At 38.8% G+C, this 15,289-nt stretch overlaps 2 protein-coding genes across 12 annotated transcripts in view; one reads left to right on the forward strand and one right to left on the reverse strand.

Moving 5' to 3' along the window:
• LOC130707327 (cyclin-Y-like protein 1) overlaps window positions 1-15,289 on the reverse strand; it is a 293,323-nt gene that overhangs the window by 7,640 nt on the left and 270,394 nt on the right. For 8 of the 11 annotated variants that reach the window (XM_057541401.1, XM_057541388.1, XM_057541379.1 and 5 more), the window contains 4 exons: window positions 9,500-9,600; window positions 5,560-5,595; window positions 3,018-3,069; window positions 1,926-2,045 (listed from right to left, as the gene is read on the reverse strand). In XM_057541401.1, the coding sequence (XP_057397384.1) occupies window positions 1,926-2,045; window positions 3,018-3,069; window positions 5,560-5,595; window positions 9,500-9,600 (309 nt within the window). Of the gene's footprint in view, window positions 1-1,925; window positions 2,046-3,017; window positions 3,070-4,911; window positions 4,940-5,559; window positions 5,596-9,499; window positions 9,601-14,238; window positions 14,283-15,289 lie in introns of those variants that run through there. The other 3 variants (XM_057541373.1, XM_057541375.1, XM_057541394.1) reach the window with 3 other exon arrangements.
• On the forward strand, window positions 11,112-12,946 carry LOC130707374 (10 kDa heat shock protein, mitochondrial-like). The gene has a single exon (XM_057541608.1). It carries the CDS (start codon window positions 12,405-12,407, stop codon window positions 12,810-12,812), a length of 408 nt encoding a protein of 135 aa, XP_057397591.1. The 5' UTR covers window positions 11,112-12,404; the 3' UTR covers window positions 12,813-12,946.

The raw sequence follows: 15,289 nt of genomic DNA on the forward strand, positions 1-15,289 counted from the left end.
TGCGCCTGCTCCAGATCTGCCAGAGGTTTCCCATCAAACAAATACCTTCTTCCCGTGGCCTGCAAGTTACGAGGCCCTGTGCGGTACGGCCTTGTCCTTCCGTGACCTCATCACCTATGCTCTTTCCCTCATTCCCCGCTCGGATCACAATGGCCACCTTGCTTTTCCTTGAACACACAGAACAAGTTCCTGTCTCAGAGCCTTGCACTTGTCCCCTCTGCCCGTAATGCCAGCGTACCTGATCTTCCTCAGTTCAGCCACGTCCTGGGTTCAAACATTACCTCTTTAAAGAGGCTCTTCCTGAGCTTTCTAGTAAGCCCCTCTAATCACTTTATCCCTTTACCTTGCTTTCTCTTCATGGTTTTTACCACTACTTGAAATAGTCATCTTTTAAAAAACACTCATTAAAAAAAAAAACACTTATACTTTGCTATACACCTGAAACTAGCACAACACTGTAAATCAACTGTACTCCGATAAAAAAAAAAAAAAAAATTTACGTCTTCCACACTTGCTCCATAAAGGCAAGAACTTTATTTATCCAACTTGTTCTCTCCTCCACCCCCCACATGTAGAAAAGTGACACAGAGTAGGTATTCAGTGACATGGTATTTATGACATGAGCAACTTCTTGGTAGCATTTAGCGTTTGGACCATACTCTCCTTCTTGAACCTCTCCTGGTGTCTCTTAGGGTTCTCTGCTGGGTTTCCTACCACTGTAGCCACTCCTCTGGGGATCTGTCCCTTAAGTGCTGACAGTCCCTACAGATCTATCTTCTACCCACTTTTTATTTTACATACTTTCTCTGCATTTGAACAGCTACACTTAATTCCCTCCCTCTAGCTCAGATTCATGCTCCAATCCCATATATTCAAATGATTACTAGACACTGCCATTCTGCTGTCTCGCAGGTACATCAAGCTTAACTTGTCTACAAAGAAATGCCCCTCTTCCAACCCCAACACTCTCCTTCCTGCATTTCCTAGCTCTCCATATGCAAGCACCATTCCTGCCTCTCTCAAGCATGTGCTAAGCACTCCAAGTGGCCTGTAGCTCCAAGAAAAGGCCTGTGTCTGATCCAGTACCCACTGAGGGGTCTCTTTTCAAAAGGACAAGCCTCCTGTCCTAAATTCTGCCTTGATAGGAGCAGGCAGTGAGTGGCCTAAGTATTCCTTCCCTGCAGACCACGCAGCTGACTTTCCCCCCTACAGGTTTGCTATAGGGAGGAGTAAAACAATCCCAACTACCTCTCACTTGAATATGATTTATTATTCAAATGATAAAATCTTACCACAGGAATTAGGAATGGATGACAAAAAGGTCCTTACACAGCTGTAGCTTAGCAGGCTAACTAGAGTAAAGCCTTCTGAAGTCCTACTGGCACCCTAGTCCTGGGCAACTTCACATGCAGGCAATAAGAGGACAGCAGGGATGGTTAACACCATTATCCATTATCCAAGGAACAGAGAACTGAGGGCAGTAGTTCTCAATCAGGACACACATCAGAACTGCCTAGGCAGTACAGTCTGGGACTCAGCTTCAAACTACCCGGAACCTGTTTCTGCCTGTGGACCAGAGCGTTCAGTTATTGCCCCGCCCTACCACCACAACATGTGTCGTCTGTGTGTGCGTGTGTGCACTGTGCGTGCATGTGTCCCCTCAGGTGTGGAAGGAGAAACCAGAAATCTCTCCTGCTGCCTTTAATAGCAATTGTTTTGTGATGAGAAAAGCAATGGCAACATTTTAAATCATAATGATTATTAAAGCTCAAATGTGTATACTTTACTTTCTTTTGATAGGTTTCTCTTAATAAAGTTCTAATGATCATTTCAGGAACCTACTTTCATTTGGGAAAAACAGGACCATACCATGTGTACAAGACAGAAATTTCTACAGATGCTTTACGAAAGAAAAAATATCTTACCAAAGTTATTACTGCACTTTCAGCAGTTAGCTGTGTGGCACTACAAAGAGTATGAACAAATCTGTAAATGAATTTGTGTTCAGGATCATGCTCGAAGTATTCCTCTGGAACCTTTTCTCGCTGAAAGGAGAAAAAATGCAATTTATGTATCCATGGAAGAAAAATACTTAAAAGTACCCTTAAGATAGCAGTCTTCACACTTGGGCCCACGTGCCCCTTAAAATAATTTTGGTTGGGTGACATGTCTTGTAGTCTTTTAAATATAAACAATGGGATCCTAAAATACCACAGTGATCCAGTACTCACCACCATTCATTAAAGAAAAATACAGGCACAACCGCAGAAAAGTTATGTATTTCCACGTTCCTCCCCACAGAATTCGAACCAAATGTAAACTATTGGGTTGGCCAAAAAGTTCATTTGGTTTTAAGTAAAAATAAAAGACACAGTTTTCATTTTCACCAAGCATTTTATTGAACAATATATTCACTAACCAAACAAACTTTTTGGCCAACCCAATATTTTTAGGCTCAAAAGTCTTGCTGATCACCATATGTCATACTTTTCTGTAATCAACTTTGAAAACACATTTCCAGTGTCCTGTAACCATAAGGCTCGAAGAATGTGCTGTCCTGTACAGCAGTCGCCAGCCACGTGTGGCTACAGAGCACCCGAAGAAGTGAATTTTAAAACTTTGTCATTTTAATTCGTTTAAAATTTAAACAGTTTTCTAATTTTCTTCTTAGAGGCCTTATCATATTAGGTTTATTTACAAATATTTATATTGTTTGATGCTATGGAAAATCATCCTTTAAAAAGATACATTTTCTGTTACTTGGGTATGTTTACTTACCTGCTCACTATTCATACAAAGTGCAACTCGGTTCATATCCATCAACCCCTTATACAACACGCCTTCGGGAAAATGACTAGACACAACATGGCGTGGGGAAGAAGACTTAAAGGAAGATGAATTTGACTTCGAGCTGGAGGAAGTAATTTTCTTCTAGTACTTAATTTCAAAGCAAATCAGCATGAAATAAACACAACTGTATAAGAGAAAAATACCACTTCAATAAAACTGACACTTACTGTGAGTGGATGTAATCTCTCATCAAAAATATCCAAGGATCTATCTGCATCTCTATAAAATAAGAATGTGCATTTAAAAAATTAATTCAGGAGTTACTATCTTAGTAAAATATCTGCTAGGAGTAGAGAGAGGGGTAGAGGAAGCTTAACCTTCAACAAAGCAAACAGTTTTATAAATTCTTCTCCTGGATTCCACCCTTAGAAAGGTTTCCTGACCTATTTTTACTCAGCACATCAAGTTCCGTGAAATCTTTTCTACAACAACCAGCCAGAGTTGCCTCTATAAGCACTGACCCTCCCTAACAGGCAATGCTAGTAAACCAATATATTTTCACTCCTCTAACCTCACACTGGAATATGCAAGAACATTTTATAAAGCAGTGGTGGTGGGCAATAAATTCTTCTAACTTCAATCAATGTGAATATGAGATTCATGGTTTTTTCCCGTTTTTTTCTCTTTAGTTCTTTATATTCTTATTGTGTATTTCTTCTTGTCTCTTTTAAATAGTTTGAGTTAAAAATGTAATTGTCTTTTTATTTTAAAAGAAACAGGCTTTTTAATTTAAAATTTCACCACACTAATACACTGCGCTCATTTGAACAGCGGTTCTCTAAATGTGGTCTGCAGGCCTCTGGGATTCTCCCCTATCCCCTCCTTCAGGAGGCCCAAGAGGTCAAAACTGCTTTTATAAGAATACTAAGACACTACCTGCCCTTCACATTGTGTGACATTTGCTATGGATGTATAAAAGCAAAAGTGGGTAAAACTGCTGGTTTCTGAGCATGAATCAAGGCAGTGGTACCAAACTGAATTAGAAGTCATTCAATTATTCACTGCCACTTGCAGTTAAAAATCTGCTTTAAGGGCTTCCCTGGTGGCGCAGTGGTTGAGAATCTGCCTGCCAATGCAGGGGACACGGGTTCGAGCCCTGATCTGAGCCGCGGAGCGGCTGGGCCCGTGAGCCATGATTACTGAGCCTGCGCGTCTGGAGCCTGTGCTCCGCAACAAGAGAGGCCGCGACTGTGAGAGGCCCGCGCACTGCGATGAAGAGTGGTCCCCACTTGCCACAACTAGAGAAAGCCCTCGCACAGAAACGAAGACCCAACACAGCCAAAAATAAATAAATTAATTTAAAAAAAAAAATCTGCTTTAAGAACATCCTTGATAAAAGAGTAAAAATTAATAGTGTTCTTAAACCTTGGTCCTTCTTTTTAATATTCTGAATAAGTGGAAAGTATGCATTAAGCACTTTTACATACTGAAATATGGCTGGGTTAAGGAAAAGCACTTGTGACTTGGCGGTAAGTCATTTTTTTCATAGAACACCATCTTTATTTGAAACACTTTTTTCATCGAACACCATCGTTATTTGAATGTACAACTGACACAGTCATTCTTTCAAAAATGAACAAAGTGAGCCTGTCACTTCAAGGAAAATCACTCTAAAGTTATTTGTTGCCAATGATAAAATTCAAGCCATCAAGCTAAAAATATCAGGATTTTTGGAAAACTTCTACCTTCTATTGTGAACTTGACAACTTCTCAACACTTAAAAGACTTTTCTGGTAAGACTGGTGGTGATACTAACAAAAGTGAGTTTTTGACACTGTCTAAAGAAATGTGAACCAATACTTTCCAAATGACCAATGTATAATATTATAAAGTCAGGTACAGGTAAAAAGATCTACTCAGTATGCATGACAGATCAATGGGTATTAATTTAACATAGTATTTATTACAAGTTCATTGATATGATTTAGAATTCCATTTTAACTAATTTAAGAAACTAGCACATGCAGACTTTTGGTACAGTATCAAAGAATATACCAAATTATCTGAAGGCTGTAAAAATACATCTTTTTCCAACTATATATCTGCAAGCGGCTGGATCTTCTTCATATTGTTTCTTCAAAACAAATGACTGAAGACAGAATAGATATGAGAATCAGCTGTCTTCTATTAAGGAGATACTTTTCTCTCAATATTTTTTGTTGTGGAAAATAGTTATTTTTCATTAAAAAAAAATGACTTATGTTAAACACTGGGGTTCCCAATCATGGGTGATTTCGTCCCCCAGGGGACTTCTGGCCATGGCTGGAGACAGTTTTGGTTGTCGTAATGTGGAGGGAAGAAGGTGCTACTGGCATCTAGTGAGTAGAGGCCAAGGGTGCTGCTATATATCCTATAACACACAGGACGACACCCCACAACAAAGCATTATCTAGCTCAAAATTTCAATAGTGCTAAGGCAAACCCTGTTTTAACATACAATGGATTTAATTTTTTAAATTCTCAATTTCAATGTCTAATACAGTAAATTATCAATATAACCCATATAAACAAATACTCTTTGGGATGCTCAGTAACCTAAGAATTAAGGGTCCTAAGATAAAAATAAATGATTCACTTCTATACTGTAATAAAAGCACTCGAATAATAAAAGCTTATGCCAGTAACATCTATAGTTATTACCTAACACTAAACTTGATACCTTGTAAATTAATTAGCTGGAATAACAAGATAGGTTTTAAAAGAGCTCACCTGTTCTTTATGTGGTAATATATTGCTAAGGTCAAACTGTGGAGGAAAAAAAATACATTGTAATAACTGATTTTTATCATATCAGGCCTGAAGACATTTTTAAAAAGGGGTTAGCAAGGAGGGAAGACCTTCCAGAGGCCCAGTGGCCCCGAAATCCTCGAATTCAGAACAGTACCACATGGGTGCTTTCCCCCTTGTTTTAGGTTCTTCAGCTTTTAGCAAAATTAGGAGACCCAAAATGCTAGATATGCTGTTAGAAGGCATGTTTTGGTTGATTATTATAATATATAAATTATTACATATTTCCCCTGTCATTTGTCCTTCTACCCACAAAACCTTCTGTCCTGTACAAGTTATATCTATCTATACACATGCTTAAATTTAAGCCATATAGTAGTTTGTGTGTGGGGGTGTGTGTGTGTGTGTGGTTTTTTTGTTAGCCCCTGCATTTCAGTTGATTTAGTTCGCTATCCACCTACCCATCCGTTTTCCATTATTTCCCTAAAAGTAAATAATAAAAGTGCTCTATACCAAAATGATTTAAAATCACTTTTACATAATTATTAGAAAATTTAATAGCAAAATTTTATAGCCACAAAACTGATGATAGGTCTAGCTATCCTGAAATAAGCAGTGCTAATAATACAGCATAATACTACACAGTGGGCTTCCCTGGTGGCGCAGTGGTTGAGAATCTGCCTGCTAATGCAGGGGACACGGGTTCGAGCCCTGGTCTGGGAAGATCCCACATGCCGCGGAGCAGCTGGGCCCGTGAGCCACAGCTGCTGAGCCTGCGCGTCTGGAGCCTGTGCCCCGCAACGGGAGGGGCCGCGATAGTGAAAGGCCCGCGCACCGCGATGAAGAGCGGTCCCCGCACCGCAATGAAGAGTGGCCCCCGCTTGCCGCAACTGGAGAAAGCCCTCGCACGAACCGAAGACCCAACACAGCCAAAATAAATAAATAAATAAATAAATAAAGTAGGGGGAAAAAAAAAATTAAAAAAAAAAATACTACACAGTATACCATTAATGACAGGTATTTCCAAATTATTTTAAATAAAGTATTAACGAACAGATAGATACAAGTCCTTAGGTAGTCTTTTTTAAGTTACTATAGTCCTAAGTTATTCACAGCTGTTGTATATTAGGCAACAAAGGGGTTCTCTGGTTAAGTTATATGCTCCCCTTTGTTCTCAGTGTCTAAAATGAAACTCAAAATAATTGAGGGAAGGCAAATCTGAATTTTATAATAGGTCTATAGAATCTTAGCACTTGTATAAAGGCCTGTAACACCGTTAGCATCAAAGATGGATACTTCTATAGTGCTTCAAAGTTTCATCTTCAAATTGATTTTAAAATCACAGCATTAGAAGTTTTATGATGGAAAGGACCACTGAACCGTAGATGACATTTAATTAAACAACCCATTTTACAGATAAGGGAACCAAGGTTTAAAACTGACTTACCTAAGGTCCCACTAATTATCAGAAGCAGTTCTCTTTCTCCTGCCCTCTAACCAAATAGTGGCTCCCAAGCTCAGCTGCACACTGGGATCATCTGAGAAGCTTTAAAAACTGCCTGGCTTCTGCTTCAAGATGTTCTGATTTAACCGGCACTGGGTATGACTTGGGCATCAGGACTGTTTTTAAAGATCCCCAGATGACTGCAGCGTGCAGCAAAGTTTAGGGATGAATGAGTTAGGGTTAAGATCGGAGAATCACTCGGGATGCTTTTGTCCATATAATCATGCTTCACATCATTCCCCATCTTGTCAAAAGGTGTGTGTGCGTGGGTGAGAGAGAGACAGACAGACAGACACACAGACACTGTGTCTTGGAGGCGGGGGCAGGCGGGTGGACTTTGTGCATCCAGAAACATATATCTTGAAAAGCTGCATAAGTGATTCTAATAAGGCTCACCTACCCCACTGAGAACAACTACCCCACTGAAAACTAACCCCATGATAAACATTTTCAAAATCATTCCTAAAAGCCAATTGGCCCTATTAATTTTCTCAGTAAACCTTTATTTCACCAATAATGAATGTGATGAATGATCATTTTTAAAACTTCATGAGAGCAAATTAAAATTTACTGTACTTCCAAAAATTAGACTAGGTCGGGAAAAAAAAGGATGAAACCTACTTGTCTGAGCAAGGTTAATCTTTTTTTTTTTTCTTTAATTTTATTTAATTTTACTTATTTTTGGCTGCATGGGGTCTTTGTTACTGCGCGCGGGCTTTCTCTAGTTGCCAAGAGCGGGGGCTGCTCTTTGTCGTGGTGCGCGGCCTTCTCACTGTGGTGGCTTCTCTTGTTGCACAGCACGGGCTCTAGGTGCGTGGGCTTCAGTAGTTGTGGCACACGGGCTCAGCAGCTGTGGCTCGCGGGCTCTACGGCACAGGCTCAGTAGTTGTGGCGCACGGGTTTAATTGCTCTGCGGCATGTGGGATCTTCCCAGACCAGGGCTCGAACCTGTGTCCCCTGCGTTGGCAGGCAGATTCTTAACCACTACACCACCAGGGAAGTCCCTGAGCAAGGTTAACCTTCAAAGTACTTTTGAATTATATACTGGACATCAGACTCTTTTGAATTCAAAAGAAGCTGCGACTCTAGCCAAAGTAGAGTGGTTTTTGTACCCACAGATTCAGTGTCTTGGCTGAATAAAAACATTCAGTGATGATGTGATAAGTGCCCAAACTCAGGACTTTAGAGATGGGGCTCAGTTTTTGCTGAAACATGATTTGACTGCAACTATTATTGTAAGCAAGAGAGGAAAGTTACATTATTATGACTGTGAACTTGCTGTCTTTAATTAAAGTAGAAGTTACTGATAATTTAAATAGCTAAAAAAAAAAAGCTGGCACATTAAAAACCAATTAAAAATATAATTAGCTTATAAAATTAAGACAACAAATAAAATTAAGGATAAGGACATTAATATTTTCAAATAGCATTTCCCAAACTGTGTTCTGGAAAATCAACATTCATACCCTAAGGAGATGTTAATGTTTCGTGGACAACCGCGAGGGAGGAGGCAAGAAGCTCTGCATCCCGTTTGGTTTTTTTCTCTTAAATAAGCTTGAAAGGTTCATCATTAGGGTGTTTTGAAAGTGCATCTCCAATTGTGGACTATGAGGTGCTCCCAGAAATTAAAGAATAGTTTCCATCATCATGACACTGTTCGTGTCTCCTTAAGTATAAGCCTGACCACAGCCATGTTTCCGAAACCTCACCTCTTTTATTGTTCTCTGCTGTGATTGATACAGTGTGTTGGAGATATATTTATATATATAAACAAAAATTAAATGTGTCTATTAAGTTAAAACCTCAGTTGAACAAATTTCATCTACAAAGAAATTAAGCTTGAGTGTGTATTTCTTAAGACTGGTTTGATATATTCTCCCCCTCTTTGGGGGACAGCAAGGAGAAGTAAAATTTCATACAGAAATAGTGCAGGAAAAAAAAAATGCACAGTGGGATAAATCTGACAAAATCAATTAAATTTAAATGCAGAGTCGCTTTGGTGCCAGTAGGGGACAAGCTGTTCCTTCTTCTAAGAGTAGCTTCCAAAGTAGTATACATTGTTTGAGGACTACAACTCATAAAGAAATAATTTTTTCTAGAAATAGCCAATAAAAAGTACCTCTCTTTCTCATTATATTCAACAATGGCTTAACAACAGAAATGCGTCAAATAAAGATTTATACTTTTTCTGGGATTTCTTATTTGCTAACTGGCTTTCCCTTCTATCATGCGCTCTAAGATTAAAATGGAAACTGAAAATTCATATTTAGGTCCTTGAAATCAATCTATAGTTGACACCAGTTTTTTAACCTGATCACTGAAAAGGACAATTCAAATGAATGAAATTATGTATGGCTAGGATGCTTTTAGCGATAAGGGGGTCTGTCACTCAGCCCTTGGCAACCTACTTGTACTCACCATTTTACTGTGGTTCTAAGATTAGGCTGGCTGACTGTGCTGTCATCTAGAAATATTGTTGAGCATGAGCTATACTTTTTAGTAAGCTGCCCTGGAGATACCTGAAGGGGAAGGGAAATAGAAGAAAATGTCACAGTAAGTTAAACCTATAAAGTGTGTTTTTTTCCTTGGTTAAAATGTCAAACGATAAAACATTAAGATTTTTCTTACACTCCATGAACTGCCTGAGTGTGATATCATGTGCAGCTCTATGGGAAACCTCTATACTCTGACTTCCACAGACGAGCTTTGAGAAATGGGTTATAAAATGCTGCCTTGATATAGTACCTATAATCAAACCCGGCAAGCGCCTATTATAAATTACCTTTATAATAATGTAAAAAGTTTAGAATAAGATTTCAGGGTTTTTTCCTTAAGCAATGAAATGCAGCTGAGATTTCCTATTTCTATTCATTTACTACAATAAAACGTAATGCTTTATGTAATACCGATGTAGGAGCATTTCACTGCAGTAAACGAACACCAATAATAAATGTATTAGTTCAGGAGACAGTGTGACGAAACAAACGTTTTCGAATCAGAGGCTGGGCATGCCAGGGCTGCTCTATCACTAAAAAGCTGGGGGCCATAAGTCTCTCTGGGCCTCAACTTCCTTATCTGGAGGACAAAAAGGTACTGCTTAAAGATTCTCTCGCATCCAAAAAAAAACGGATAAAACAACTCTGAGAATTTAACTTCTCACTTCATGTTTAAGTAAGACTGCCATGACATTACTCAAGTGAGAACCTCAGAGAATACTTGCCATTCATTTCAAAATTGTACTAATTCTGTTCTACGTGTTATTTGACACTCCTGCCTCACCCATGCTGCTCTCTGCCTGCAGTGCCTTTTTCTTCCTCCTGTCCCAGCAAGCTTGACCCCATCTTCCTCTAGGATCCCTCTGCCAGCAGGCACACCACAAAACTTCTCGCTTTCTGCACACTCACACATCTAATTTACCAACTGTTCCATGGTCTCAGCTGCTTGCATAGTACCACCCTCTTAAGTAAACAAGCTTCTCCAGGTTAGGAAGATTCTTCTCCTACCTCCAGCTACTGAGCACAGAATCTGGGACAAATTAGGATTCAACAAGTGTTTGAGAAATTATTTAAGATCAGTTACAACTGGAGGTAAATCTTACTAAAGATACAAATTCGTGAGAATTTATCTACAGTGGTGTTGGATAGGTGACAAAGAACTTTTTGAGACCCTCTAGAGAATGAACTATCTTTAAAACACTTTAGAAGTATCCATTTATTTGTGAAGAGCCCATGAACACGGCAATAGTCAAATACTAAAATGGCCTAAACTATGTTAGGACAACTCTCTTCCTTAAAGTAAGGCCAATAACCAAATCCCAATCACTGAAAGCCACTGGAAGGAAGAGTAGCATTCTTTAATACCACAGAATACAAACAATTTTAAAGCTGGGTTTTGTTTTTGGTTTTTGTTTGTTTACTAATTCAGATGAGCCTTCCTTCCTCCTATTAATATAAAACAGTTTTCACCATGCTGTCACACTCTCCCATCAATGTCCTCCACAAATACATGAAAGGTGAGGCAGGGAGAAAATCTAGTTGATGCTTTTTAAAATACAGAGCATTTAAGTAAAAATTGCCAGTATCCAATAATCAGAAATATCCAAATGGCATATATAAAACACCATTTTGCTTGTTTCAGATGCTTTATGCAAAGCCACTTATTCCTTATTAACAAAAAGTTCTAGATGTAACATATTTGAAAAGTATCACTATTTGGAAGACTAATTTCTCCTTCAAGCTAGAAATGTTTTAAACTAAAACTCTGATATGGTCCTTAAGCTATTTGGTTAATGTGTAATTTTAGAATCTCAAAAAACAGATACAGCATGAAAAATGAAAATTCACTCATTCAAATACTTTGATTCTAAACGAAGCAGGTTATCTTTTAAGGTCACTACTATTAGGGTATAATATGACATACACTACACGTAATAAAAGTCAATTCTGACCAAAAATCTATATATATGAGGGGAATAAAAATAGTAAGGAAATGTACCAAAATATAGACTAGTTGGTAGAGCTTTGGGTGCTATTTATCCTGTTTTCCTCTATTAAAAACTTTTTTTTCTATTATGAATGTATATTGATTTGTCTTTGGAAATAGTACTGCTAAAACATTTAAAATTTTTAATTAGATGTGGTCTATAGTCCTATGGGGGCTCATTTAATGTATCAGCAACTTACAGTCTACTGGCTCGATCCTACAAAAGAAACACTTCCACAGGCCTACTCCTGAAACTATTCAAACTTTCCAGCATCTAGTGTTCACTAAAGGATGGCAGAATTGAAGCCTCTGAGCAAAGCCTAGATATGTTAGCTGCCAGCAGATTACTTTCCTCTCATCTTGCTTGAAAATTTAAGATAACTGTCCTTTATGATTAAAGCCTTACCATTGCTGGCTCACAACCTCAATAAACTGCACTGACACACATAAGGGTATAAAATGCAAATACAAAAAAAAAAAAAACAAGTAGCAAAAAACACTACTGACAGTTTAATGTTCATAGGTATTATTTCAATTGGTCACTGAAGAAGAGTATTTATCTTCATTCAGCACTAAGGACAAAATACATGGACTTTTACAATCTTTATAAGGGGAAAGGTTGCTTAGTAGACTTCAGGTTTAATGGTGAAGACTAGAAAATAATCATACCTAGGAGGTTAGTAAGTAACAACCCTCAAAGCTTATCATTAAAGGTCAAGTACCTGTTGAAATCCTGCCCCCACCCAATGACTCTTCCCACTGTGCCTACTGCCTCTGATTTTAACCCATTAAAAGAATAAAGCCGGAGAGAGCGAGAGTACGAAGTGCGGCAACCCGAGTCATGGCAGGACAGGCATTTAGAAAGTTTCTTCCCCTCTTTGACCGAGTATTAGTTGAAAGAAGTGCACCCGAAGTTGTAACCAAAGGAGGCATTATGCTTCCAGAAAAATCGCAAGGAAAAGTATTGCAAGCAATGGTAGTAGCTGTTGGATCAGGCTCTAAAGGAAAGGGTGGAGAGATTCAACCAGTTAGTGTGAAAGTTGGAGATAAAGTTCTTCTCCCAGAATATGGAGGCACCAAAGTAGTTCTAGATGACAAGGATTCTTTCTTATTTAGAGATGGTGACATTCTTGGAAAATATGTCGACGAAAATAAGTCACTATTGAAATGGCATCACGTGAAGCTGCCCGTTCCCCCAATGGCATCACGTGAAGCTGCCACTGAAGTTCTGAAATCTTTCATCCTGTAAATAATTTCCGTGTTTCTTTTATAATAAAGTAATGATATCCAAACTAATGATATTCAGTGTCTCTGAAATTTAGTTTTCTCTGTATTGATTTAAACATTCCCAAATAAAAGTATATAAATGAAAAAAAAAAAAAGAGAGAATAAAGCTGAAGTTCACTTTTTTCTTCCCCCTTTTCACAAGTTTTGGATACGTTTATTAAGAATCAATGACTTTAACTGAAAAGTCTGTAATACTCCATCTATGTTGCACATTAATGGACAATATGGTAGGGTGAGTGGTTTGAATAGAATTCATACTCCAGGCCTTAGTAGAAAAGTATAATATTCTAATTATAGGTATAATCCAAAATATTGTCTGAATTAATATCGTTAATTATATTGAATTAAACTTCAAACTCAGAACCTATATTCAAAGAATAAATCTAAGTTTGAGTAGACTGACCACAAATCTATTTCCTCTCCCCCTTCTTTCAGATATCATCTCAGTAGAATTAAAGGCATTTTTTAAAAAAGCTATACATAAGACAGGATAAACAGCAGATGATTTTTAATGTTTGAAAGGTGAAAAGACTAGATAAAGGAGTGGTAACTGACATGGCAGAACAGAGGAAGCACAACCTTGGTACCTACAGAGAGTGACTAGGACAGGAACAAGAAAACCAGTTTGTCTTACGGAACCCAAGGCAGGCTCAGAGTTCAGAGGCGTGGTCCCCAAATCCTTGCAGTGAGGCCCATCAGTTAACGAGTTGTCCAAGTGATGCTTCCAATTAGATCTTAACAGACAGCCAAGGACCATCACACGTTTGAGGGAAGCCCCCAACAAGTAAGAGATCAAAACAGGAAGAAGGAATGGGACTTCCCTGGTGGCGCAGTGGTTAAGAATCCGCCTGCCAATGCAGGGGACACGGGTTCGAGCCCTGGCCCAGAAAGATCCCACATACCACAGAGCAACTGAGCCCATGCGCCACAACTACTGAGCCTGCGCTCTAGAGCCCATGAGCCACAACTACTGAAGCCCACACGCCCTAGAGCCTGTGCTCCGCAACAAGAGAAGCCACTGCAATGAGAAGCCCATGCACCCAACAAAGAGTAGGCCCAGCTCACCGCAACCAGAGAAAGCCCACGTGCAGAAACCAAGACCCAATGCAGCCAAAAAATAAATAAATAAAATAAAATATAAGGATGCTTTAAAAAAAAAAAAAAAACAGGAAGAAGGAATTGATGGGAGTGATAAAAACTCAGGAGCAAATGAAAACTTGAAATTGCATCAGTGAAAAAAAGAATGACAGGATATAAGAGAACTCTATAAATTGAAAATAAGGTAGACAAAACAATATATTCAATAGAAGGATTAGAGCACAGTCAAGGAAATCTCCAGGAAGCAGGACAAAAAGACAAAATGCAAAGCAGGAGGGGAAAAAAGTTACCGATCTGGTAAGTCTAAGACTTCCAACATCCGAATAATAGGAACCTGGAAGAAAAAAACAGAATATCAAAGAAACACACAAAAAAGGTCTATACCAAACCAAATTATGAAATTTCAAAATCCCAGGGAGAGGGAAGGTACTAAAAGGTTCCCGAGAAGGAAGGGATGGGGGGAAATGACTAAAATCGGTAATGTACAATGTACCATACAATGTCAACAGGTTTAAGAGCAACAGTGTAAATGAGAAGATGAGAGGAAAGTGTCTTTAGAACTGCAAAAATTAGTTTCAACTGAGAATTCTATACTTTCTCAAATAGAAGGAGTTTCAGAGAGGCTAGATCTCTATAAACTTTCTGCCCATGTGCCCTTTTCCCACGAAAATGTGCTCCAGTAAAACAAGGAAGTATAACAAGACAAGAGGGAAACAGAATCTAGGACATAGGGGATCCAACATAAGAGAGCAGAGATATGTGAGATCCCAGATGACTTCACACAGATATCCCAGGAAAAGAGGCATAGAGCAGGCCTAGGGGAACACTAGTCTATATGGGAGTAGGAAGACAAAAGATCGGGGAAAAGTGTCTCCAAGAAAAAAATGGAACAGATGTGGCTTAGTAGACGGAAAATATTTTTGATAGGCATGTGACAAATGTTCAAACATTTGGGGAAAAAAATAGCTGTTAGAAAACAGGCAAGTGAATATAGTCAGGAAATTAATTCCACAGAAAAAATGAAGAATGTGAAAGCAGGGAGACCGGGCAGGGAGCTACTTACTGCATGTGGCTGTGTGAGATCACGTTGGCTAGGAAAAGGGGGTTGGGTTATCCTAGAGAAGTGCAGAAGGGCTCCAATTTCATTAATATTGAAGAAGAAGAATGAAGGGTGTGCAAGGAGGAGGCACAGTCAGAGAACTATATGGCTCAGCAGTGCACAATATTTGCAGAGTCGTAGTAATGTAAACATTGATTCTGATGTAATAAAAACTGATACATGTTGAGGGAACACAGGGAGGGAAATAACGTCATGGTGGACCGAAGAAGCTAAGCTTTCAC

The sequence above is a fragment of the Balaenoptera acutorostrata genome, chromosome 1, assembly GCF_949987535.1.
Source record: "Balaenoptera acutorostrata chromosome 1, mBalAcu1.1, whole genome shotgun sequence".
In the NCBI taxonomy this organism is placed as follows: Eukaryota; Metazoa; Chordata; class Mammalia; order Artiodactyla; family Balaenopteridae; genus Balaenoptera; species Balaenoptera acutorostrata.